General features: G+C 39.1%; 1 protein-coding gene across 3 annotated transcripts in view; it reads right to left on the bottom strand.

Annotated features, from left to right (window-relative positions):
* Nucleotides 1-2,011: 2,011 nt before the first annotated feature.
* Nucleotides 2,012-27,261, bottom strand: part of LOC149012772 (uncharacterized) — a 37,479-nt gene continuing 12,229 nt past the window's right edge. For 2 of the 3 annotated variants that reach the window (XM_089157899.1, XM_089157900.1), the window contains 3 exons: nt 23,896-23,997; nt 23,601-23,775; nt 2,012-2,569 (listed from right to left, as the gene is read on the bottom strand). In XM_089157899.1, the coding sequence (XP_089014025.1) occupies nt 2,387-2,569; nt 23,601-23,775; nt 23,896-23,997 (460 nt within the window). In that variant the 3' untranslated portion in view covers nt 2,012-2,386. The other variant, XM_089157901.1, reaches the window with a different exon arrangement.

Here is a 27,261-nt window from a genome sequence, read left to right on the forward strand (position 1 = left end):
TCTTTTCTTGGCTGCGCCACGTAGATTGACATGGATGTGGGTGCAAGGATCATGAACATAAACATTTTGTGGTACTATAGTTGCATCCAGTAAACTTTTAATTGACATTAGGGATGTAAATCGATTGGTTTTGGATCGGACAATGACATTATTATGTCCGTTTTCGGATTCAGATTATATTCTATAACGATTCAAGTGAATTTGGATGGTTTTTGGAAGGAGTTTTATGGATTGAAATTGAATATGAATTCTCAATTACCTATCTGATATTTTCCTATTTTATTGATTGATAGTCTTAACTGGTCAGCATGAAATAAGAATTTAGTGATTTTCCTTTCTTCCAACTATTTTTTAATTTCTAGCATCTTTTACTATTGATTTTCTTCAATGTTTAGTGTTTAATTTACTAAAAAACCTTAGTAACAATATCTTTACTCGTAAAATTAAAAACTAAAAGAAGTGACCAGTCCCATAATTTTGGCCAAAAAAAAAAAAAGACCAGTCCCTTAATTAATCAATCGAATATGCTCAATTTAAACAAGGATATCATATCCACAATAGATTAGGTTTCAAACATATGCAAAAAAATTTTAAATTTACAATTTCTACTAGTTGTTGATAAGCAAGGCAAGGTATTTTTCTTTTTCAACAAATCCCAAGCACCAATAATAAGAATCGTCCATTTAATCAAACGCCACTAAAAGGCAAGCCCGAAATCACCAACCTTTGGCTTCGGGTCCAGAACCAACAAAAGAAAGGAAAGGCAGGTGGTCCATCGCTGATAAATCTTGAGCAGTTCATTCTGTGGGAGTTTCTCTACCAAAAAGAAAAGAAGACCAATGGAAGTTAAGGAGAGGGTGAAGCTCCCACCACCCCTATTAGGTTTGTATTTTGGATAAGAGAAAGATTTTTTTTTCTTTTCTTTTGGGTGAAAGAAAATAATTATTAACAAATCTGATCCGAGATAATCTTAGACATCCCCATTTTGAACACTCGGCACCAGGCCCTTTTTAACTGCTAAGGCCTCACCGGTAGCTATATCCCTGGAAAATTTTCTTTGAGACACCAAGCATGGAACCTGACCAGAATAATTACAGATATCCTTTAGAGTCCTTTGTCACAACATCACCCTCGCGCCATATCCACGTATTCTCATTTTATAACCATACGAACTTCACGGTCAAGGAATTAGTACCAGATCACCAGTTTCAATCAAATTGGATCTCAATTGACCTAATCTCGTTGTTTCTTGTTCACTCAAACTTTTTTTTTTTTTGGTAAATCTTGTTCACTCAACCAGTATTACATTTCATTAATGCCTCCAGGCCGATTTTAGGGTTTCAGTTCAAGGTATCAATATCGATCATTGGTTAAGTCGTCAAAAATATTTTCAAAGGCCATACCATAGTAACCAATGCTGGATTGATGTATTCAGTCTACAAAAAATTAAATAAAAATCCAGAGTATAAACCGATTCATCAATATGTTTTGGTCAGTTATCAAGCATGACAAATTCATATGGATCAACTGCTACACCAGATCCGAAAGGGACTGATAAGCTTGTTCAGTTGTTCTACAACGAAACACCAAGGAAAATACTGTTGGTCCACCAAGATAATTCTCAATCAACTCAGGGCAGAAATCCACTAACTGCTGTACAAACTTGATCACAATTTAGAAACTTTGCTAGGGCAAAAAGCTTCCTGATGATTACTTAAAAAGGCAATGATTCGTGTCTCCAACAAATAGTTTTTCACACAAGGACTTAAGCATGAACTCCCTACTCAGGAAATATCAAACACCCCAAGTTTTACAACTTAAGTGTGGATTTGTGACATTCTTTATAAATTGAATTCAATGAGCAGGTGAATCTTTCAGATGCCCTAGAAAGGTGAGAGGAGCACATTCTGCTGTTGCAGGTGGTTTCGATGGGATAAAAGCGAAGCAGTAGAAAAAATGATAAGCAGAGGCACATTCAAAGAGATTAATGATGATAAGAACCTACAGAAGATTTACACCCAGAGCATTTGATTAAAGCCATTGGCCAAAGGAAGGCCTGATTAACTCTTCATAAACCATATTGACGGGATACATTAATTGTTATAGACCTTGCTATCATCCATGAACTTTGAAGGAAAAAAAGATAATGTTACATAATTTTTAAGACCTAAAACAGGAGAACCCACCAAAGTCTAATGGTGATGAAAAGAAAATGTACAAGTACTAAACTGTACAAAACAAGAAACGACTGCCTATTTCCTACTCCAGGTTAGTTTCCCCCAAAGAAAAATCGCTGGCAGGACTTACTCTTGATCAAGTTATCATAAAAATCCCCAACGCAATATGTAAAGGTGAACCACAAACCTGAAAAAATTCAAGCCTACTATCACCGTCGCCGAGAGAGAAAGAACTCATAATCAGGCTGCCGGTTCACAGATTTCAGACTTCCTCTATTTACTGAAGCCCTTGCCATTATAGAAGCAGTCTGTTCTAGCGTTCCCAACCGCTGTTTCAAAATCTCAGAGGGACTGAAACTTGAAGTTTCTTTCAAGTGGAACCAGCATTCACCCTGTGCATATACCACTAGTCAGAAGGGTGTATATTTTGGCTTGTTTCGCATCAGTTACAACGCACAGATTTTAGTTGCTGACCTAAATGCAAAAGTAATGCCAGCTATCAAATTCCAGATAGCCAAGATTTTTTTTTAGTAAATAAAAGAGGGGGAATGTTCAGTGTAACCAAGGATATGATATGGAGTCAGAATCACAGGAGCGTAAATAAAACTTTCACATAAACATTCATGTTGAAATCCCTTCCCAAAGAAAAGGGAACATCTATTATGAGCCGGGGTTTTCAATAACTCTCATCACATGGATACCTCCGCCTGACATACTGAAAAAGCATACAGAGGACGTTCCCTCATGTGTACCCTAGGACCCTGCTGATATTCTAGAAAAGTGACACCCTTTTGGATGCTTGCATTTACTTGAATATGGAACTGCAGGAGGTTCTGGGCAATGCATTTCACGAAGGATCCAAGCTCATTAGACCTGGGCTTTAATAAGAAGTGCATATTGGGTAACTGTTGTGTGAGCCCAAGAGCAATCAACCAAACATTGACATGACTAACTGTGACATGGGAAAAATACAAAAGAGATGCAAATTCTCAGAAATATACATGTATGCACTTCAGGGCTCCTCCTTGTCAAAGATGCCCTTCTATTCTTCCAACATTGTACTATGACCCCTACAATTTTCAATTCAGTCCATCTCTCAGAGATAAACGCAGTTCAATGTGGTGGTGGTATAGTGAAAATAAATTCAAAAAATTCAAAACAACAACCACAACAAACTTGTTCTTGTACAAGAAACCAGTGCGGGTTACCCCCCATCACAACTCTTAGAAACTACTCTAGAATATCAACTAGAAACACACCCTGAAGATTTTTACCAAATAAATTTACATAGTTATGAAAATATAATAAAAGGAGTAACCTTATATTATAGTATAGAAAATAATAGAGATATCCAACAAGTTATAAGAAATTTAGAAAAATAGTCATTATAAGTAATAAAAATCCATTAAAACATTGAGAAATAGATAAACCTCTGTGTACATTAGAAATTATAAGCCCATTACATAGAATAGATACTGGGCAAGCCAAATATACCTCTCGAGACAATAATGAATTTAAAATGCATATGGCAAAACTTATAAAATACAAACTGACAAGAAAATCAAATTACAGACATTCTAGTGCAGCATTTATAGTTAACAAATATGCCGAACAAATCAGAAGAAAAACTCGAATGGTCATAAATTATAAGAGATTAAATGACAATACATATGAAGATGCTTATAAAATTCCAGATAGAGACTTTCTCCTTAGCTATATACAAGACTGTAAAATATTCAGTAAATTTGATTGCAAATCTGATTTCACCAAATTAAAATGCACCCAGAATCTATTAAATGGACAACATTCACTACAACAGAGGGACATTATGAATGATACTACTATTTGGGAGGTGAGGGTGAAATCACTTGGGAGGTAAAAACACTCTTACATGGCCAATTTTTAGTGTGACTGGTACGTGCATGAATTTGTACAAGAAGAACCAAGAATCTACACATGGATGCTATAGATGCATGCAATGCAACAAAGTTATAGAGGGGCCTAGGAGATGGTAGAGGCACGACTGTAGACATGCCAACTCAAATCCTTCCTCTATGAAATTAAGAGAAAAAAATTGAAAAATCAGACCATAGATCTACATCCTTACCTTACTCTTTCAGGTTCCCGAAAAGATTGAAGAAAACTAAAGAGTTGGATATATATATATATATATATATATATATATATATATATATATATATATATATATATATATATATATATATATATATGTTCTAGGGGATTCAGTTAGGTCTAAACTATACATTGAAATAATAAATTCAACTAAAGTACAATTAAGAATGCATCAAGACTCAAAAGTGAGAATATAACAATTTCCATATGGTACTTCCGATAATGGTTTCAACAATTGGGGTCAGATGGTCTGGATTGGCTGATAAATATTCAAATATAAATATTGGATAGCGTTAGGACAGCTTGGATTGGCCAAAAGTGATATTCCCAATCCTTTTTTCCCTCAATCTTGTAAAACATTTATTTAAGTAACTGAATCAAGTTTCCAAGGGTTCTCTAATCTTCCCTCATTCTTCACCTAGTCCAGTACTGTGACATTAAGTCACTCCCAACAGCTTGGATTGGCCAGGACTGATTCTTGTTATAGTTTTGTACATACCACAGGGGTATTTGTCTTTATCTCTGTGGAATATAACTGGTGGCTAGGTAGTTTGGTAGTCATGACAATTGACAACAACAGAAGCCCCCATCCCAATATCTTTTTATATTTGTTTCTTTTCTGGTTCTTCTATTTTAGTTATTTCTTTCTTTAGATTGTCTTGCAGATATATACAGTGAGATCACATGTTGGCTAAGTTTAAGTAGTGTGCTTTTTGCACGTGAGTTGTTTTTTCTTTTTTACCCTTCCTATTATATTAAACTTACTCCTAGTTGAGTTTTATTTGAAGCATGTATCAAACTTTACTTTGAATATGTAACTTCCCAAATTATTATATAAAGAAGCTCGGTTATGGCAGTATATTAGTAAATTACTCCTAAGTCTATTATGCAGCTCTCCCATCTCCTCTTTCTCCCTTCTTCTTTACTCTCTTTCATCCTCTTGCTCACTTAGTTGGAGCTGCCAGTTATAGATCCTGGATTGTAAAAACATATCGGAGAGGTGAAGAAAACAAAAAAAGGGGTTCTTATCAGTATTGTTTGCTGCTACTGCTTATTTCTCATGTTCATGAGTCTTCAATATCAGCTTGCTGCTACTGGTACTGCTGATTCACTTCAATCAGTTTTTATCAGCTGGCAATATACTGCTGATATACAATTGACAGTGTACGTTGCTCAAATTTTTGCTGCTGCCCGAGGTTCTAGGTATATCACATAGCATCAACTGGTTTGCTGTTGACCCTTTCTCTCATAAACCAGTAAATTCTATTGTTGAGTTGCCATCAGAGAGTATCAATTACAAGATTGGCCTGAAATCCTGATTCAACAGATCTTTACTGCCTTCTGAGTTGCAATCGGAAACAAGCAGTTGGGGGGGTGTATAGAAAGAGAGAGAGAGAGAGAGAGAGAAAGAGAAAGAGAGGAAGAATAGATCATTAATCCAGTTACATCACACATGTCACAGACAGACATAGTTTGGATCAACTAAAGGACTTGCATGTTCCTGTGCAGTTATCGCCTTGAATCTGTATCCTGCTGGATGACATGGGTCTCTTGAGGTGTGATCAATTGTCTCAGAAATCTTTCCTATTTTGCTGCTGCCTTCCATCTGTTTGTGTTCCACTCCCGTGTGTACCACCATGGTTCTTAAACCTGGTATCACATTTTGCCAGTGCCTTCCATTGTGTGCTTTTAACTTTTTACGTCTAATTTTTGTTAATTACCTAATTTTTCTCATAATTGCAAGGCGAAGACTGAAGACTTAAGGATTCCAAAGTTTGGCCAAGGGTTAGCTCAGGACCCCACTACTCCTAGTATTTGATTTGGTATTGCCACAGCATGACCATGTAAGTCATGATGATATTACTCAGGAACATACTAGGACTAATTTTTCTTCACTTCTGACAGTAGCAAAAAATTTTCAAACTTAATTTATAGGTCTCCCATAAATGCTCAATTTTGATTCAATAATGCTCCCTCTTTACCTCCAATTCACACATATCCTTTATTTAGGTTTGCTTGCCAGTTTGTTCTCATATAATTAATACAAGTTCCTTCAGTGTCCTGTCATTATATCACTTCCCCTATTTGCTTCACATGTCTACCAGTTTAAATGTGATGTATATTAAGATCCAGTAGTCCAATTAACCTAACTGCAATAATATTTTTATTGAGATTCTTGGTAACTTGTCCATTGTGGGCCCATGGCATCCAACTTCAGGTCTTAGACCCAAAATCACATCAGTTTACATTGATTAAGGTCATAATTTTTGAACTATTGATGCTCGCTTGGAGATTATTTTCAACTGTGAGGAGAAAGGGACAAGGGAGGAAGGGAGAGAGACGGGAGCTTAATTTTTTAATAAAGATTATTTTTAGCTGCTCTTAGCGATGCGGATTATTATAATGAATTCATATTATTTTTTGCAACCTATGCACCACTTGTCTATGTGTTGTGCTACATGAGGGAAGATTAGACATTTTTATTTGTTCAAGTAATCAAACGAGGTTTATTATTATTTATTCATTTGTGTCCTAACAACAAAGCCTAGTTATTTGGTTTATAACAACCTTATGATCATGGAAGCAAATCTACTAGTTACACACAAGTTATCTAGGGTTCCTCAAAAGTCTTAAGACAAGATGGTCATGTAGTCCAAAGAGTATCTGGTTCAACAACAATTTGAAATTTTTTATAGCTTACAGTTTAGACCCAATAACACCAATTTAACTGATTTCAACTAACCCAATTTCTGTACTTTTTAACTAGTTTCATCAAACTTCAACTGTTTCGACCAGAGTTTTGATCAGATTGTCACATGTCCAATTTTGCCCCAGAAAACCTGGTTTCAACCAGTTCTGGCCAAATTTCGGTTTCCAGCTGGTCAAAACGTTGGTCAGCACATTTTCATCCTTATTTATAATGTCTGGTACTCAGCCAACCTGATGCCAATACTTGGTTAAGTGACCTGTAGTGCATGTTTATCATAGGAAAGTTTATCTAAGACATCTGTTTGAGGCCCAAGAAGATTGTAATACTTACTAGTCAAATCTCTAATATCATGTGATTTTTGTTAATCATGTTGCTGTTACCCTGTTGTTGGATACTCTCCTTGAGAAAGTTAACGTGTGGCTTTTCAATGTTTAATTCTATACATTTTTTGTTTGAGCAGGGTACACTACTTGTTACTTTCCTCATTAGGAAGCCTTGTGATGTAGCTGTTGCCTGTTGGATACTTCATCTTTTGGAAGATCAGTACTTACTACCCAAGCTTATGATGTACCTCAATGTTGAGATTGTTGATGCTGCTAATGATTTATGTGCGCTTGAGCCTGCTATTGTTACTGAATGAAGTTAAATCCATGCTCAAGCATCTAAATAGCTATTAACATTGGTGTTACTTTTTATGTCTATTCTGGTGTTGTTTTTATGTCTGTTCTATTAAGGCATAGGCTTGGTTAGTTGACTTCTATTCAAAGTCTGAAGTAGAGTATTACTTATTCTGTAAAGAAGCTTAGCTGTTGCTGTGGATTGTTCTGAATCTCCACACAACTCTCCCAGTGTCTCAATCTTCATCCTTCTTGCGGCCAGCCATCATTAATGTAGTCCCATTGACAGATGATCAACTAGGCAAGATCTTCCAAGGTCTCAATCAGAACCAACTTAGATCTCAAAATTTAGATTGGGGTTTGCTAAAACTATAAAAGTCAGGGTTTTCAGGGTTCAAATGGAATTTCCAAAGGGCCTTGGATCAAAGTTTACATGCATTCTGCCACGAACTGATTGCTTTAGATACAGAGTGATATAGAAGATGATGTTTCCCACCGAATTAAAGTAGGATCGTTGAAACGGAGATGTATGTCAACGGTGTTATGTATAACACATGCCTATTAAGCTTAAGGGATTCCACAACATATGGGGCAGAGTGTCAGGCAGTTAAGAAGGTTAACATAGACATGATGGATTCCGCTTGTCTAGTTACTTTTTTCAACTTTCAGTGACTCCATCTTATTTTCTATTACTATGCCAGCCTCATCCAGAGGACCAGATCCACATAGCAGACTCATTTAGTTGGGATTAAGTATTGTTGGTCAGATCAATGACCAACAATCAGCCAAAACTGATGGCTAGATTGATAGATCAGAAATTTTGGTCTCCCAATAGAAACTGGTGAAAATGCAGATCTAGGGTTTTGGCTGGTTGATTTGCAACCAGATTCAAAACTAGAAAGGCATAGGAACAACATGGTCCGCATGGTCAGATTGGGCCAGGCAAGATCTTGGCAAAAAGCACCGTGAGTATGTCCTTCTAGAAGATAGTTGCAGATCGTCAAAACAGCAGCTTACTTGAATAGGAAAACTAGGGTTTATCTTAGTTAAATGGGGCAGCAAAGTAGGTCCAATATAGGAAGTTGTTAGCGTGCTGTAAATGGATTCTCATGAATGGGATTTTCAATAAACAAAAATACAAAGTGGGAAAGAAGAGAAGATGGGTTAAATCAGATCCACTTGCATAGTAAAAGCTTCCCAAGCTTTACTTGTAGGGAAACCCTTGCAGTAGACTGATTCCACAGCCAGAGAGGAAGCAGTGCTATAAAACACCTAGCACCCAAGGCTTCCTCCTAGAGTTTGAACCACCAGGGAAACACCAGCAGCCACTCTCCATGCTAGAAAAAGACAATATCCAACAGTTTGCTCAATCCAAATCTACTACATCTCAACTGTTCTATTCCTCCCATCAACTGGAGTACATATAGAGGGCTAATCAACCTTGAAAGAACAAGTCCTATGATTATTAGGACTTGACTCTGAATTAAAATAGAATTGGTAACAAACACAAAACCAAATAGAAGTTCATTTCTAATTAATAATTAAATAAGCAAAAGACCTCTTTGACCTTCACTTAATGGACCTGCTAATGCTAATTAAGTCATGTGACTTTTAAATGGTCACATTGCTCTAAAGCAGAAGTTACTAATTAAATAAACATAAATTTGTGTGCCACCTAGGAACATTATAGACCCATATGGTAGGGCCATAAACAAGTAAACCGACGAACAAAGGGTCAATCTCAGGGCTTATTCCAATAATTAGAAGCCCGAATTGTTTGTGGGCCTGCATCAATTACAGTTGCAAGTAGAGTTGCCTACAAGTTAATTTAGAAAACCTAGTTTCTAAATTAACCAAGTTTACTGCATAGTGCATATAATGGCTACCAGCTTCACCTCAGGCAGTTTTATTTGAAATTGGATAGGTCTATAATTACTGTTAACCCGGCCATCTGAATTCACTACTTTTGGGGGCTATTTCATCATTCAGTATGGTAAACTAAATCCATCTATAGGGCTTATCCAAGCCCCTGATCAGGTCCAATTTGATTTCTCCACAAACTGAGCACTATGTTTACAGAGGACAAATCAGAATATAAGTTTCTGGAGTTTCTGGAGTTGGACTTCTGTGGAATCTAACCAGCACATCTTCACAACTTTTACAGTATTATTGCTCCTTTTTGTATGAATGGGTATTATTGCTATACTAGACAGTCAATCTCAACTCCTGATTTCTATTTCTTCATAATGACCCAAGTCGGAGTGTTATAAAGTACTCAACTGGAGTTTTATTGCTGTTGCCAGCTGTTACTATGTAAGGTAGATTTTCCAATCCATTTTGGCAAATGTCCAGATCACCATTATTAAACTTAACAGCCATGTTAGGGGCTCAAGCTGGTTAAGTAGATTTTCATGCTAAAGGGAAGATGAAACATCTTACAACTGAACCTCTGTCCGCTGATTCGAAAGACCTCACCACTATCGTAGCACATGAAGAGTGAAAGCATGAAACTCCACACTCAAAATATGGCTGTGGAACAGTATGGATCTGATTATTGCAGTAAGTGTTATGCTCAACACCACTGCAAAGATGGTTTCGTAATGAGTATAACAAAAAGCTTCTTCTGAGGGAATAATATATCTCAAACCTATGAGTTGATGAGAAAATGTTCAAATTTAAATGAGGGAAAGTTGTTGATGGAATATCTAGTTTGTAAAATCATGATCAAGCAAACAATGAGGTGGTGAAACTTGATGATAAGGAGATTTCTCAAAGTGATTGTTTTAGGTACCTTGGTTCAATCAAAAATAAAAGAGGTGACATAGAGAATGATGTTTCCCAAACAATTAAAATAGGATGGATGAAGTGGAGAGGTGCATCTGGGGTCTTGTATGACCGACGTATTTCTTTAAAGCTTAAAGGAAATTTCTATAGAACCGTCGTTTAACCAGTTATGATGTATGGTACAGAGTGTTGGGCTATTAAAAATACATAAAGATAAACTCAATGTAGCAGAAATGAGGATGCTAAGATGGATGAGTGGCAAAACTAGGAAGGACAAGGTAAGGAATGATCAGATTAGAGTTGGTCTGGGAGTAGCTCAGATAAATGATAATGTACGAGAAAGTCGTTTGAGGTGGCACGGCCACGTTCAACAAAGGCCTGTAAATGCCCATGTACGGAGAAGTGATATAATCCATATTGAAGAAACTAGAAGAGCTAGAGGCAGACCTAAGATAACCTTAAGAAAAGTGGTGAGAAAGGATATGCATAGCTTAGGGCTTGTATCTAACACGGCCTCAAACAGAGCTGATTGGAAGGCAAGAATCCATGTAGCCGATCCCATTTAGTTGGGACAAGGCTTATTGTTGTTGTTGTTATCTAGGTACTATTGAAGAACTTCAAATTCGCCAACCTCTCACTACTAATATGGAACATAGTTGAAGTTTCAACAGGCTTTCATGAAATGAAACATTTTCTCACCTTTATGGTTACTTCATTTAGGGTTTGATACCGTCCTTCTCCTAGGGAAGGTTCACCTTTATTGCTGGCAGAAGAGGCCGTTGCAAACTATAGATCATAGCATAAATGGACAGAAAAATGACAGGCCTTTTCAATTGTGTACCTTTTGCAGCAAGCCAATCATACAATTGACACATGTGAAGCTAAAGATTGTTTACCCGACTGGACAAGGAGCTAGATAACACAGCTGTGAATAAAGACCTCTGGTGACACCATTGCAATTGGATCTGACGCACGATCAGTTTCTATGCCTCAGAACAATTATAATCAAAAATTTAAGCACCGTCAATAGCTTGATTCAGAACAATTATAATAAAAAATTTAAGCACCGTCAGTAGCTTGATTCACTGCCTTGACTTAAACAAATTCTCTGTGTTCCATAAGGGAAAGCTCCATCCCACCAACCTTATTCAAGCAACTAAAATTTTGCTTGGGAGAGTAATCCTTCTCAACACCTCCAAGCTAGGATTCTAAACCCACTTGCTCAGAGATGCCATTTGATCTTTCTTGGTAGAAAAGGCTATGAAAAGGAAGGCAAAAGCATGCTCCTTGGGGAAAAGCTCTCAACATGCAGCTGAAAAGCTCCAATGAATTTGAGGATGCTCTTATGCTTGATCAAAAAGGATGGATCTTCTCACTCTTAATGTGTATGCTGATTAGATTTCCTACTAATGCTTTGTCACAACACCAGAGAACATGCCAAATTGAATACCCTTACCCAGAAGAATCACCATTGTAGAACAGGAAGGAAGCAATTGAAAGCTGGCTTTCCACTACAAACTAAGGCCAATGCACTTCTCTAGACTGACTCCATCTGGACTGTCTCTCTTCCCCCCAATCCCTCATGGATTTGGAGGAAGCTCCTGCTTCTTCGCGATCGTGCCCTCCCTGCCATTTCTATCCTTGTCTCTTCTGGCTCCTCCACCTCCTTCTGGCTGGACCCCTGGCATCCGATGGTTATCTTATACAATCTCCTTGGCCCCAGAACCGTGTACAACTCCCGTATCCCCAAAACCACTCCCCTCTCCACCTTTATCTCCCATGGTATTTGGTCCCCCCCCCCCCACCCTTGTCTCACACAAGTTTGGACCTCCCTCCCCCCCTCCTCCCCTCCACAAGTGACCGCGCTACTTGGCTCCACCCCCGATGCACCCCCTTCACCACTGCCTCTGCCTGGAACCTTCTGAGAGACCCCTACCCTCCCTTACCTTGGCCCCCCATTGTTTGGTTCAAAAACCATATCCCTTGTCATGCCCTCACTCTTTGGAGAGCCCTTAACCTTGCCCTCCCAACCCAAGCTTTTCTTATCAGCCGCCACATCCCCGCCAACCCAAACTGCGCCAGTTGTTGGAATGGTTCAGAGGATATTGACCATCTTTTTTTCTGTTGCCCAATTTCCCGCTCTGTTTGGTCCCTTGCCACTGCCTCCATTTGCTAGACCGCGACGTTCTCATCGTTTTGCTCGAGATTGGAATTGGATCCTGCAAAGCTATGCCGGTTCCACTATCTACGACCTTGTGGGCAAACTTGTCTTTGCCGCCACTTTGCACCATCTTTGGTGGGAGCGTAATCTGAGAAGATGGTCCTCCAAATCTAGATCCAGAGATATGATTTGGAAGGCCATCTGTTTTGATGTTTCTTTGAGACTCCGGTCTCTCCCCGACCCCCATGTCGCTGACTCTCCAAGAAATAGGGTGATTGTTAGTTCTTGGAACCTCTCAGCTTTTTTCCTTCCCCCATCTTGATTGGGGTTCCCCCTCCCCCCTTTTTTTCCCTCTGTATGTTCTTTTGTTCTTCAATAATTTAAATTATTATTCATCCAAAAAAAAAAAAAAGAAGGCCAATGCACCAGCTCCTACACTAGAACAGCACATACGCAGGTAATCTAGTTCTTTTTACCAACGCATTATCCACTCATGGTTTATTGATTGTGGTGCATCCTCCATATTATTTGCAGAGTGACATTTTCTCTAATCTCTACTGTGTCAAGACTCAAAAGTTGAGAAACTAAAATTCTTTTGCCATTATTCTTACTGATAGATCCTCCACTAATGTGACAGGTGGTGAGGTGTCAACCCACCTCATCCTTGACACCATTCTCTGCCCCTACATGTTCCGTAATTACCAGTAAGCTCTTCGTTTGTTAATCAACCAAGTCACTTGGCGGCTTCAAATACTTTCTGCCCCAGTTATCATGCCTTTTGTGATCATTAGAAGGAGGATGATTGGTGGAGGGCTTCATAAAGCTGGACCGTACTACCTAGATGGTACCGGAAGTTCTATTGCTGCTTGTTACAACAATTAGTGGCCTCTTCATTTCAATGGCATCTTCTCTTTGGGCATGCTAGGAGGCTTAGAACCAAGAGATATCGAGGATGAGGATACGGAAAGATCAATCAAAGGCATAAGTGGATGACATAGTGAGAACATTGTACTGAGATTGAGAATCTGGAGAGGAAACGATAAGATTTAGGAAGATTGAAGTTTGAAAAGAGTTGCATATACAAAGAACCCTTGCAGCAGTACAGCCTCAATTGAATTGAAGGCCAGCCAAGATCTTACCAGCACAGCTTATCCAAGAAAGGGCTTCTTGGAGTTTCAGTAAAGGGACTTATGGTGTAACAAATAGGGAAAATTCAAAAGAGGTCCCTACGGTTACTGTTTAGCTTATGCTTTGAAGTGTGCGGTGGGTTAAGGTTGAAGAGAAGGTGTGCAAAGTTTGAAACCAATCTTCAAGGGGAAAAAGTTGCCCACCAGTATTATTTAAGTCCAGGTTTGTTTACTACCTGAATCTGCATGTATCCACGCCCATATCTACTCGGGGCAGACTGATGTGAACAACAGCCCTCCCCCTAGCTGAAACCCTGGTGTGGGCCCCAAGGCCCCACCCAGGTGGTGCACCTAGGGCTGGCCGAACCCCTAAAATGGCAATTTGGTCATTTTCTAGCCCTAATTAGCTGCTGATTTTACTTTCAGAATTTTGGTTCTAATTTTTTGAGTCCAATCATGTCTTGAAGTCTTAGTTTGAGTTAGTAATTGAGTTCTAGTATCATAGGGAGTCTTTCTTTTTAGGTAGGACTCTTTATGGATAATTAGGTCTTTTATTTCAAGATGAGTTCTGTTGAACACATGTACTGAGGTTTTCTAATTAGAATAGGATTATGTTTCCTAATAAGTCTAGAGTTTTAATTCTATTTGTTTTATATTTCCAACTTTTTAATTAGAATAAAATTAAGTTTCCTAATAAGTCTAGAGTTTTATTTCTATTTGTTTTATATTTCCTTTTCCTACTTAGTATAGGGCTTAACTAGGTTGTAACTTTAAATACCCTATTGGGGTCTTGTGAATAATATACTTTTGAAGAGCAATTCCTCATATTACAACATGGTATCAGAGCCTAATTTTGATTAGGGAAGAAAGGAAGGAAGAAAGAGAGAACTAGAGACTAACCTCGATATATCCTTTACTCTCTTCTCCCGCTGCTCTGTTTCAGCCGATCTTGACGAATCTTGGCTTCTATCAGCTGGCTGCAGCAATTCCCTCTATTTGGCTTTCCTTTTTTTCTCTTCTTCAGAGGTTTTGAACCTCTGCTGGTCTACTGCTTCTGTTGCTTTCCGAGAGTAGAAGACATTATTTTGGTTGTGGTTTTTTATTTCTCATATCCAAAATTGTTGGGTTTGTATTTCCCCGATTTTGATTCCTGTTGTTTTGGATTGCAGGGTCTCTCCTCTGTTCTTCCAAGAGCGTTTTTTTCAGTTTTTTTCCCCTTTTTTTTCCTTCCTTTATACATACGCTGAATTATTCCTTCGATTCACAGGGGCAGTTTTTGCAAATTTGAATAGTTCCAAGTACTGTTTTGTAATTTAGAAAATATTTCAGGGACTTTTTCATAATTCTGAAAAAGTTCAAGGACTTTTTTGCAATTTTCAACTATTTCAGGGACTTTTTTGTAATTTCAAAAAAGTTCATGGACTTTTCTATAATTTTTAACAATTTTAGGGACTTTTCATAATTTCGAAAAAGTTCAAGGTGCTATTTGTAAATTTGAATGATTTCTCCTTACGATGATGGCTGATCCCATATCTCCTTTATCTGGTACATCTGAAGAGTCTCCCATGTCATCCATTCATAAGGATCGTGAGTTTTCTCCGCTTCAGATAACCACTGTGAAACTTAATGGGACAAATTATCTTAAATGGTCTCGTTCAGTTTCCCTCGTTGTTGGTGCTCGTGGTCTTACTGACATCTTGATGGGACTTCTACAAAACCTTCCACACCTGGTCTGCAACTTTCCAAGTGGTATACAGATGAATGCTTGGTCATGGGTTTTCTCATCAACTCCATTGAATCTAGCATAACAGAGAGTTATCTCCTCCTTCCTGATGCGGCAACTATTTGAAAAGTTACTAAAGATACATACTCCAAAGTTGGCAATGATGCACAATGCTTTGAAATTAGACGGAAAATCCATCAGTTACAGTAAAAGGACTTCCTCTTTCTCAGTACTATAACACTCTTCGGGGATATTACCAGACTTTAGATTTCTATGGGAAGTTTACACCGAAGAATGTTGAAGATGCTATTGCCTATCAACAATGGGAAGATAAACACAGAGTTTATGATTTTTTGGCAAGATTGAATATAGAATTCGATCAAATTCGTGCACAAATCCTTTCTAAAGAGCATTTCCCTTCTCTGGCTCAAGCATTATGCCATGGTAGATGTTGGATTCTATTAGGAGTCTAATAAGAGTTTGTATAGGAGTTAAATTAGAGTTTGCATTCATGTAAAATTATATTCCTTGTAATAGTCTACTTTCCACTTAATTATAAATAGAGGGCTTGAGATCATGGATCAATAAGCCATTCACCACAATCGTTTCTTTCAACATGGCATCAGAGCCTAAATTCGATTAGGATTTTTTTCTTCTTCTCTCTTCTTTTTTTCAAACCCATCGCAAACCATCGCAGTTGGGTCAGCATCGTTTTTCAGTTACTATCTTTTCTATTGCAAACCTCAAAGACCAGAAAAAGAAAAAAAAATAAAGAAGAAGAGAAGAAGAATCTCGCTCCATATTACCGCCGCTGCTGCTTCCTGTTGCCACCGCTACTACCATCGCTGCTGATAATGCCTGCTGATTCCAGTTACCACCGCTGCTGAGGAACTGCCGCTGCTTCCTGTGCAATCGACAGAAAAAGAGGAGTCGAAACAGCAGATGCAAAGGCTCTGTTACTACTGCATCTGCTTCTACCAGTGGTTTGGCTGTTGCATTCTGCAACATTTCAGTTACTTTGAAGGGGTGAAGACTGAAGAACTGCAGACAATTCTTTCAACATGGCAGCCACCAATGATACTACTGCTCCCACTAGATCCGAATATTTTCCCACTCTTCATTCTCTTTCGGTAAGATTTGACGGCACAAATTACTTGATATGGTCTCGATCTGCTTACCTAATTATTGCTGGAAGAGGACTAGTTGGATACATTACGAGCACCACTATCAAACCCACTACCGCAGGTGTTTTACAGAATAAATGGATATCAAATGACTCTCTTATTATGTCACTCCTTTTGAATTCCATGCATCCAAATATTGCCCGGGGTTACCTATTACTTGATACTGCAGCCCAAATCTGGAAGGCTATTATTGAAACATATGGACAGTTGGGGAATGATGCACAAGTTTATGAGCTACAAAAGAAGCTTCATGAGACTACCCAAAAGGAACTAACTGTGGCCCACTATTATACTGAGTTACGATCTCTTTGGCAAGAGTTGGATCATTATGGGGATTATCACCCCACCAATCCAGATGATGTGGCGACTTATAAGAAGCACATTGATAAGATTCGAGTATATGACTTCTTGGCAGGTTTGAACGTGGAGTATGATCAGATCAGAGTGCAAGTCTTAAATCGTTTTCCCTTTCCTACACTAGAACAGTCTTATGCTCTTGTTCAGTGTGAAGAAAGTAGTCGATTAGCCATGCTCCATACTCCTATTATGGAGAAATCAGCTTTACAGTCTATTCGCACTAAATCTGATCCGACTAAGAAGATTGTCAAGTGTGAGCACTGTCACAAACCATATCATACCAAGGAAAATTGATGGAAACTGCATGGGAAGCTTGCTGATTTTGAGCAAAAACGAGCACAAAGAAAGGGAAAACCAAAGGTTAATATTTCTGAGACAGTTTCCACCACACCCTCTGCAGACATTGGTTTTTCACAAGAAGAGTTCGCTACTCTGCGACGTATTATGCGGTCTTCTACTGTCAGTACAGCTTCGAACACTGCTTCCTCTACTACCCATACCAACTCCTACCTTGCTACTTTAGGTAAAACTTTTACAGGCTTTCAAGTTTCTTCAGTTTCTACTCCTTAGATCATTGATACAGGAGCCACAGATCATATGACAGGTTTCTCCACATCTTTCTTACAATATTCTCCAACTTCTGGAAAGGATAAAGTTCGAATTGCTGAGGGCTCCTATTCTTCCATTGCTGGAAAAGGGACCATTCAGCATTCTCCATCACTTTCTGTCTAAAGTTTTACATGTTCCCTCTTTCTCTACTAACTTGCTCTCTATCAGTAGTCTTACACATGACTTGAATTGTAAAATGACATTTTTCCCATCTTACTGTGTCTTCCAGGATCTGGTCACGAGGAAGGAGATTGGACGTGGTAAACTAGACAATGGACTTTATTTGCTCGAGCCGATTGGTGAATCTACGTCTGCTTTGACTACATCTTCTAATCCGGTCCATTCGGTAATATCAGACCTTCATCAATGGCACCGTAGGCTAGAGATCATGTGTAATAGTCTACTTTCCACTTAATTATAAATAGAGGGCTTGAGATCATGGATCAATAAGCCATTCACCACAATCATTTCTTTCAACAGTAGATATTGAGGACAGTCGAAGGACAGCTATGGTACACACTCAGACATCTGATAGATCTGCATTGGTGGCTGATTATGGCAATAATAAATCTAGTTTTGGTAATTTTTGCCCTCCAGTAAAGTGTGAGTATTGTGGAAAAGAGCGTCATACAAAGGACAAGGGTTGAAACTTGCATGGACATCCAACAAATTCCCGTGGAGGAGGTAGAAATGGAATCAAGGGCAGCAATCAAACATTTGCAAATCAAGCAAGTTCTGACACCTTGAGTACTTCAACACCTCTTTCCTCATATGAGCTCCAGCACCTTCGCCAGTTGATGTCCAGACTTGACTCATCTTCTCCAGTACCGACTTCCAGTGCGAGTATAACCTCTATCATTGTTCCCTCTATTGATCCACAATTCCCCACAGGTATTTTTGGTTGTCACAATGTCAATTTGACTTATCCCTCCTGGGTAATCGACTCTGGGGCAACCGACCATATGACAGACTCATCTACTTTGTTTCATACTTATTCATCTGTCCCTATTGCTCAGAATGTTCGAACGGCTGATGGGTCTCTCTCCCCTATCTCTGGGAAAGGATTTATTATCTGTTCGCCTTCTCTTACCTTATCTAATGTCATGCATGTTCCTAAGTTTTCAGCTTATCTTTTATCTATTAGTAGCCTTACTCGTGATATGAACTGCAAAATAACTTTCTTTCCTTCTCATTGTGTTTCAGGACCTGGAAACGGGGCTTACGATTGGCAGTGGTAGACAGAAAGGGGGGCTCTACTTAATGGATGGGTCCCCATCAGCTCTTTCTACGGTCTCTAGTTCCATCTCTCCTACACTTTTTACCTTATTACAGTGGCATAGTCGTCTTGGCCACGTTCCTTTACCTATTTTGTCCAAATTATTTCCTGATCTAATTAAAATGTGTAATTTGAATGATTTTTATTGTGAGGCATGTATTTTGACCAAACAGACCAGGCATGTTTACCCTATTTCAGATAATCGTAGTAAAATCCCTTTTTCAATCATTCACTCTGATGTGTGGGGTCCTTCTTGGACCGTGTCTATATTTGGTCAAAGATGGTTTACTACCTTTATTGACTGTTGTACTAGGACCACATGCGTTTACTTCACCAAAAAAGTGGCATTTTCTCATGCTTTCCAAATTTTCATAATATGATTAGGACTCAGTTTGGGGCAACAGTCAAAATCTTCTGTACGGATAATGGAACTGAGTACTTGGGTGGCGCATTCCCTTCCTACTTAGAAAACCATGGCATCATACACCAAACTAGTTGCGTCGACACTCCACCTCAAAATGGGGTTGCCGAACGCAAGAATAGACATCTACTTGGGGTAGCACGTTCCCTCATGTTTTCTATGCATGTGCCTCTTCGATTTTGGGGTGAAATCGTTCTTATTGCGGCATATCTAATTAACCGAATGCATTCCCGAGTCTTAAACCAACGTTGTCCCCTTGAGGTTCTTTTAGGGACAGTAGCCTTTTCCATCTCACCTAAGGTTTTTGGATGTGTTGCTTTTGTCCGGAACCACCATGTTCATGGAAAGTTAGATCTTCGTGGGTTAAAGTGCATTTTCTTGGGTTATCCTCCCACACAGAAGGGGTATAAGTGTTATCATCCTAGTTCTCGTCATTTTTTTGTCTCTATGGATGTTGTGTTCCATGAACAAATTCCTTATTTTTCCCCTACACCTCTTCAGGGGGAGAGTTTTAGTGAAAAGGTTCTAGTGTTGATTCCTCCTTTCGATATTTCTCCTGATATTCCTGCAAATGATCCTCTATTTGGAAGATGGAATGACCGGATAGAAACAACTGGTGGATGATATGCAAGGGGAGACTAGATCTCTGAAGGCCTATCAAAGAAAGCAATAAGTGACCCCTTCTGAACCAAGCCAGTCAAAAATTTTGTTTCCTGGCCCTGAATAATCCATTCCTCCAGGTGAGTCTGTCTTTGACCCTTCTTCTAATCCTACTTTGGACTTACCAATTGCATTAAGAAAGCAGCCTCAAACTTGCACTAAACATCCTATTTCCAATTATGTTTCCTATCAGTCACTATCTCCAGAATTTTGAAGTTTTATTTCCTCTTTATCCTCTACTTCTATTCCTAACACTTGGCAGAAGGCATTATCTCACTCAAACTGGAAAGAAGCTATGGATGAGGAAATGCAAGCTCTGGAAAAAAAATAAAACGTGGGACTTGGTAACGCAGACTGTTGGGTGCAAATAGGTGTTTGTGATCAAGTACAAGGTAGATGGGACTGTTGAAAGGTACAAGGCAAGATTAGTGGCCAAAGATTTCACTCAGACTTATGGCGTTGACTACCAGGAGACATTTGCCCCTGTTGCCAAAATGAACACAGTTCGTACTATTATTTATGTGCAATTAATAAAGGGTGGAGTTTACAACAATTAGATATGAAGAATGTCTTTTTGCATGGAGAACTCCAAGAAGAGGTATATATGGATATATCACCTCGGTATTCTACTACAGAGACTTATAGGAAAGTGTCCAAGTTAAAGAGGGCTTTATATGGGGTTGAAGCAAACTCCAAGAGCGTGGTTTGGAAGGTTCCATAAGACAATGATATCTAATGGCTATAAGCAAAGCAATGCAGACCACACTTTGTTAATTAAAAGAGATGGTTGCCACACTACTTTATTTTTAGTACATGTGGATGATATTGTGATCATAGGCACTAGTGAGGATGAGATTTCAGCATTAAAGACTTTTTTGGGAATTGAATTTGAGATCAAAGACATGAGAAAACTAAGATATTTCCTAGGTTTAGAGTTGGCATATTCTACTAGTGGTGTATCTCTAACCCAGAGGAAGTATACATTGGATCTTCTTGAGGAAATTGAAATGCTAGGATGTAAGCCTGCTGAGACTCCTATTGAGCCTAACCTACACTTGAAGGCAAAGGAAGGAGAACCAGTTGACAAGATAAGGTATCAAAAATTAGTGGGAAAGTTGATCTATCTATCTCACACTAGACCTGACATCACATTTGCAGTTAGTCTTGTTAGCCAGTATATGCATGATCCCTATTCCTCAAATTTGGATGTAGTATATCAGATCTTGAGATACTTGAACACTACTTTAGGAAAAGGAATTTTAATTTCAGTTTATGAACATTTGAAGATTGAGGCATATACAGATGCAGACTGGACAGGATGTCCAAATGATAGGAGGTCTACCTTTGGGTATTGTGTGTATATGGGAGATAACCTTGTGACTTGGAGAAGCAAGAAACAGGTTGTGGTTGCGTGGTCCAGTGTCGAGGCCGAGTTTAGAGTGATTGCTCAAGGCATTTGTGAGGTACTATGGCTTAAAGGGCTGCTTCAAGAGGTTGGGACAGATTTGGAGGTTTCTATACAGTTATACTCAGATAGTAAGTCAGCAATAAGCATAGCTCATAACCAGTACAGCATGATAGGACTAAGCATGTGGAGATTGACAGACATTTCATTAAAGAGAAGGTTGAGGCTAGGCTGGTCCATATCACCTTTGTTACTTCAAACGAGCAACGGGCTGATGTGCTCACAAAGAGCTTGAGCACGAAGATATTCAATTACATTATGAGCAAATTAGGCATGATAAATATCTATACTCAAACTTGAGGGGGAGTGTTGAAAACATGGACTGAGGTTTTCTAATTAGAATAGGATTATGTTTCTTAATAAGTCTTAGAGTTTTATTTCTATTTGTTTTATATTTCCTTTTCCTACTTAGTATAGGGCTTAACTAGGTTGTAACTATAAATACCCTATTGGGGCCTTGAAAATAATATACTTTTGAGGAGCAATTCCTCACATTACAACAAGTTCTTTATCTTATGTGGTTGTTATTTAATTGTAAAGGGTATCCTAACTGATGAAGAAAACCCTAATTTCTTAAGTCGTAGTTGAGTTTAAGTTGAGTCTCCCAATTAGAGTTAGATTCTTTCTTTCTCGATGTAAAGCTATAAATAAGCCAATCTTTTCATTGTAAAGACAGTCTACATTGAATAAAGAATCTGAATTTGAGGGAATGAACTCGTGCTTGTCTTGGAAGGGCCACGGCGGATTTTGAGAGTCATCTTTCAAGTTCTTTAAGGTTCTTGCATCCTCTTACAGCATTCAACAAAGTCCAGCAGCAGCCTAGCAATCACAGCACCTTCATTCCATCTAACGAGTATAGCAACCAAGAACCCCTCCCCAGCCCCTTCCTTGCTATCGCAGGCTTTTCCCAGCCCCCGCCCCTTCCCCCTTGCAGAAACAAGAAAGCCCTCCCCCTTCTTCTCGTTCTTGCGGCAGCCCTCCCCCATTCCCTTCTCTTTTATTTTTTTTAATAATTTTCTTGGATCTTGCAGCAGTTCTGAAATTTCAGAACAAGAAGAAAGAAAAGAGAAACAAAAGAAAGAGAAGAAAGAAAAGAAAGAATTCAAGATCTATTGAAGAATACATGAATCCTCTTCCAAGATCTTCATACCCTACCCACGAACTTCCCTAAAACCATCCCATACCCAACCGCAGGATTCCTAGAAACTTCCCATCTTTTGTTTCATCCCAGGAATCATAACAATTTGAGATAACTCCAACCTATGATATTGATCCAAATCATCCCATTCTTCTTTCCCATCAACTCTAGGATAATTTTTTGTCTCCTAAGATAATCCCATGGGAATTTAGTAAATCCTAAATTTTCCCTGGCAACCATATCCCTTTCCACAAGTATTCCTTTTACCTTAGATCAACCCATAGAATTTTGGAGATTATTTGTCGGGAGGTTGGCCCAGAACCCTAAACTTTAGGGAAACTTTTCAAGGAACCCTAACCCTAGAGTTGGGTTAAATCATAGACCTTGAAAGAAAGCTTGCCTTGTAACGTTAATCATAGGCTATGGTTTTTGAAAAAAATTCGTCTATTTCAATCAAAAAACAAATTTTTTCCAGTAAAAGACTAAAATAAAGATATATATCTCTCAAGTCTCAACTTTCTCATAGTAATTTCATTGTGATGATCTAGCAAAGTTAGAAAATTTTCAAGTTCCAACACCGCAGCATTATTCACAAGGATAAGTTAAGACAGAGCAAGACTTAATACTACACCTCCTCTACCATCCCCAGAATTCAGAAGGAAAAAAGGAAACAGAATCAACAAAACTGGAACCCAAAATTCAAGGGAAACAGTTAAAGCTCAAGATACTCAGAGATACTCAAAAGCTATCTAATGTGACAGTGTAGGCAAATAGAATTGAACTCCAAACTAAATTAACAAGAGACTTTTCCCATGGATGGAAACCTAATAAATCAACAATTTTTCAACACCTAAAGTCTCCAAATAATACCAAAACAAATTATAAGGGTTTGACAGTGTAATTAATGAAACGTTTTCAAAGAAACAATGACGTTAGGAGCATCTCCAACACCATGATGATAATTAATATGTTATAAACATCTCCAACACCATGACAATAATTAGTCTGCAAGTTATTGATTCAGGACATGAGCAAAAAAATGAACAAATCACAAGTACCTGAGCATTGTAACTTTGAAGACCCACAACTGGAGAAACTATACAATTATCCCCACCAAACAAATCAGATGAGGCCCTTCTGCTAACCAAATGGCCAAGTGAATGGTAAGTCAAGAAAGCAGCACGAAAATTACCATCTGGTATCCTATAAATAGGATACCAAGCAACAGAATACCTGAAATCCAATGAATTAAAAAGGTTTGACTCAATATCATCGTATATTCCATACTAATGTCACTTCAAGCATACATTTTTTAGAATACTGACAACTGACAAAGTTGTAGCTTTTACTAACCAAGAGGAGGGGTGCAGCTCATGCAAACCCGATGAGTTAAGCACTGTTGGATCTCCATAAGCTTGGCAATTTGAAGTTCCCCCTCTGACCAACTCTTTTACCCTAGGTAGACAAGAGAATCATCAAGGGTTAGTCCCAATCAAAAGGTGAAAGCAACTTGAAACAACAGTCAATGCGCCAGTTGCATCTCCAGCTAATGTGAACCACATAGGACCAAAAAAAGATGTAAAACAATGATAATAGTTCAATCCAAAAGTAACTGATCAAACTTTAGAGTTCTGGTCAGGAAAAGATAACAACAGTCAGAGCATTGTAATTGTTTAATCAGGCACCGAATTCCAATCTAAAAACCATGAGATGGTAGAATACATACACCATGAGTTTATGACACAGGTTCTGGTATTCCCCCAGCAAGCATTAGACCGTCATGTGTGCAGAGTGATACATCACCATGATTACTTACTTGTCCAACTAAAGTATAAATGCCATTTATATCTGAAGTAGTCTTCAGCATCTACTTTTTGAATTGACACAAATAAATCCTCAGTTCAGTAAATCCACTAAAATTTCATATACAATGAGTTCATTATGCTTTTGTTTTTATTTTTATTTTTATTTTGTTCCCGGGTGAATAAAAAAAATTTATTACCAAAACCTCCACCCAGAAAGTAGGAAAGAGTGGAGGCTATGCAAGCACAAATCATACTAGACCAGCACTAAGAGCAGAGGAAGATTTACCTGAGGATTCAACAAGATGCAAGCTCCTTGGGGTATCAACAAGAGATCTATGAAGTGCCACGTGGAGCTCAGGGCTAACATCAAGGAAGGTGGTTTTCCAAATCATGTCAGTAATGAGAGGGTTTTCTAAATCACATCTACACATTGAAAGTTGGAGGTCTATCTAAGGAGACTGTGTCCATCCAAATGTGAGATATCGCAACATCAGAACACAAAGCTTCCCCACCTTGCCAGCAATATCAAAGATCATACCCGAAAAGACCCTACTCAATGATAGCCACTCCATACCAAAATGAAGGGGTCTCCAAATGGTGCCAAACAAAGACTAAGGCATGCAGATTCAATACCTAAATAGACTTGGTTGACTAGCAATAAGTCTACGGTTGAATTATACACATGTTGTGCCATTGATCCGAGGTTCTCTATGTCATAGGTAACTCTTAAGGGGTTAAAGTAGGGGTAGTTAAGTTGCATATGGGATTAGCTTCTATGCTTACTCTACTTTCATGTTTTTGGCGTTTTAAATTGAACTGGTTTTGCTGGTTTGAACTAGTGGGCTCAATTTAAGTTATTTTAGGGTACTCACTATTGGACCTAGGGAATATTCCTTTTCAATTGTGATAAGACCCTCAACGGAACCCAAGATTAGATGGATAGAACCCCCTGCAACCCTGGATACCAGCTCTTGGCAGCACCCTGCAACTACAGTCACACACCAAGCCACGCACACACTTGCAAGTTCCAACCTCAATTCATTCACTCAAAACACACCCACAGCAATTGAATAACATAAACAGAATTTGAAGAGGAATGTAGACAGCTAATACGACAGACTCAACTACTGTAATTGATTAAGCAAAACTCCATTACAAAACCTTCCCAAACCTGAATTCAACCTTCAAAGTGCCCTAACCAAGGGTCATCCCCTCTCCGCAAGCAAGCCTGCCCAAAGAAACACTACACAATCCCCCCTCTTCTCTAGTCCCTGATGTCCCTCTAATGTAGCCCCAGAAAATCCCGACAAATCCTAACTAATTACTTTCCACATAGACCAACTTGAGAGTGGCTGCTTCCCAATAGAACCCCGCCACCTGTCCTTGTCATTTTGTGGCTAATTTTGTCCACTACATGGTCCCATCAGTTTGATACCCTAATCTCCTCTACCCCTACAGTACACCCCTTACATTAGTGTCTCAACAATACTTCCCTCCTCCAGTTTCACTTTGCCCTCAAGGTGAACTCAATCTTTTATCTGGTGCAGCTGCCTTCTCCCTTTTCCCTTTCTGTCTCCACCGTCAGATCCTCATACCCTTCCTCATGTTTGTAATAGGACCTTGAGTTGCTTGTACGGGCATTGATGCATTTTGGAATACGATGTGTCGCAACAAAAACACAAAACCTAATCTATTCTTGTTCTTGTTTCCTCCAGCGTTAACCAACAAGGATGATCAGCCCTTCCAGTAAGGGTTATTGCCGCTTGATAAGACAAAGGCATGGTCAACAGGTTGGTGGCGGTTGTAGTGTCCGATTGAACCTGGCCGGGCTTGGTCAAACCACTTGGGTCAAATCCAACTCCATTCACATGGTCTAGGCACTAGATTGGGCTTTGGCCCACTCATAGTAACAGGCTAATAGCATTAACATTCAGACACTGCTTGGGTGCCCCCAGGGCCATATGGCTTATGCAGTAGCTTTGAGTTGGATCATCTAGGCCAGCAAATGGCCTGGTTCTTGGCCTCAACAGACTAGGCCAAGTCTATGATTCGGGCCAAGCTATCCGATCCAAGAACTCTTAAATCAGCCTTCACCGCCTCAACAAAACCCACAGGAAAGCCCCTTTCAGCAAAGCCTCATCTCCACCTATGGCAACAGCAGCCAAGATTTCAAGCTAGCTTCATTATTCAGCAACGAAGCTTTCCTTGTCAAAGCCCAACAGAGCCTCTTGAGGTGTCCTCATCTGTGGAGATCCAACCTCTGTTTCAACCCTTCCTTCAATGCTGACCAAGAAAAAATGGGGCTCTGCCTCTCTCGGGTATTGTATCCACCCGAAGGCAGGATCCTCGAAGCATATGGTGGTTGCTCGAATTTTCTCCTCTATGCTGAGACCATGCAACGAGAAGTATTGCTCGGCTCTAGCTGCCCACTTTATTGGGTACTCTCCACTGAAGATCGACATCTCCAGATGCCAAGGAACAAATTCCCTTCGGCAATCCATCTCCTCTAAACTAACCAGCTCTTTGAAGCTCCCCCTTTGCAGATGGTCCCCTGTCGTCGACTGTGGAACCCTCACCACCCTCTCTTCTACCACCTCCGACATGGACAAGTCAATTTCAAAAACTTTTCCATGCAACAGGTAAGCACGTATCTCTTCCCTGAACTCATTGTTGTACTTCCCCTCTTTCTCCATGAGCTAAGTTAGGGATTCGAGCTTAGATTAGAGGACAGACTGAAGCATGGTTATCAAAGCGTCCGCCTAGGCGGCATAGCGGTTTTTGAACCGCTTAACTAACGGGCTAATTTCTTGCCGCCTTTTTGCTAAGGCACTACCGCTTTGCTGCCTTTTGCGCCATATTGCCGCCTAGATGCTAAAGCAACCGCTTTTTTTACATTTTGTAATTTGTGCATCTT

This window comes from Hakea prostrata, chromosome 6, assembly GCF_041222555.1.
Source record: "Hakea prostrata isolate BN-2017 chromosome 6, UWA_Hpros_2, whole genome shotgun sequence".
Classification (NCBI taxonomy): domain Eukaryota; kingdom Viridiplantae; phylum Streptophyta; class Magnoliopsida; order Proteales; family Proteaceae; genus Hakea; species Hakea prostrata.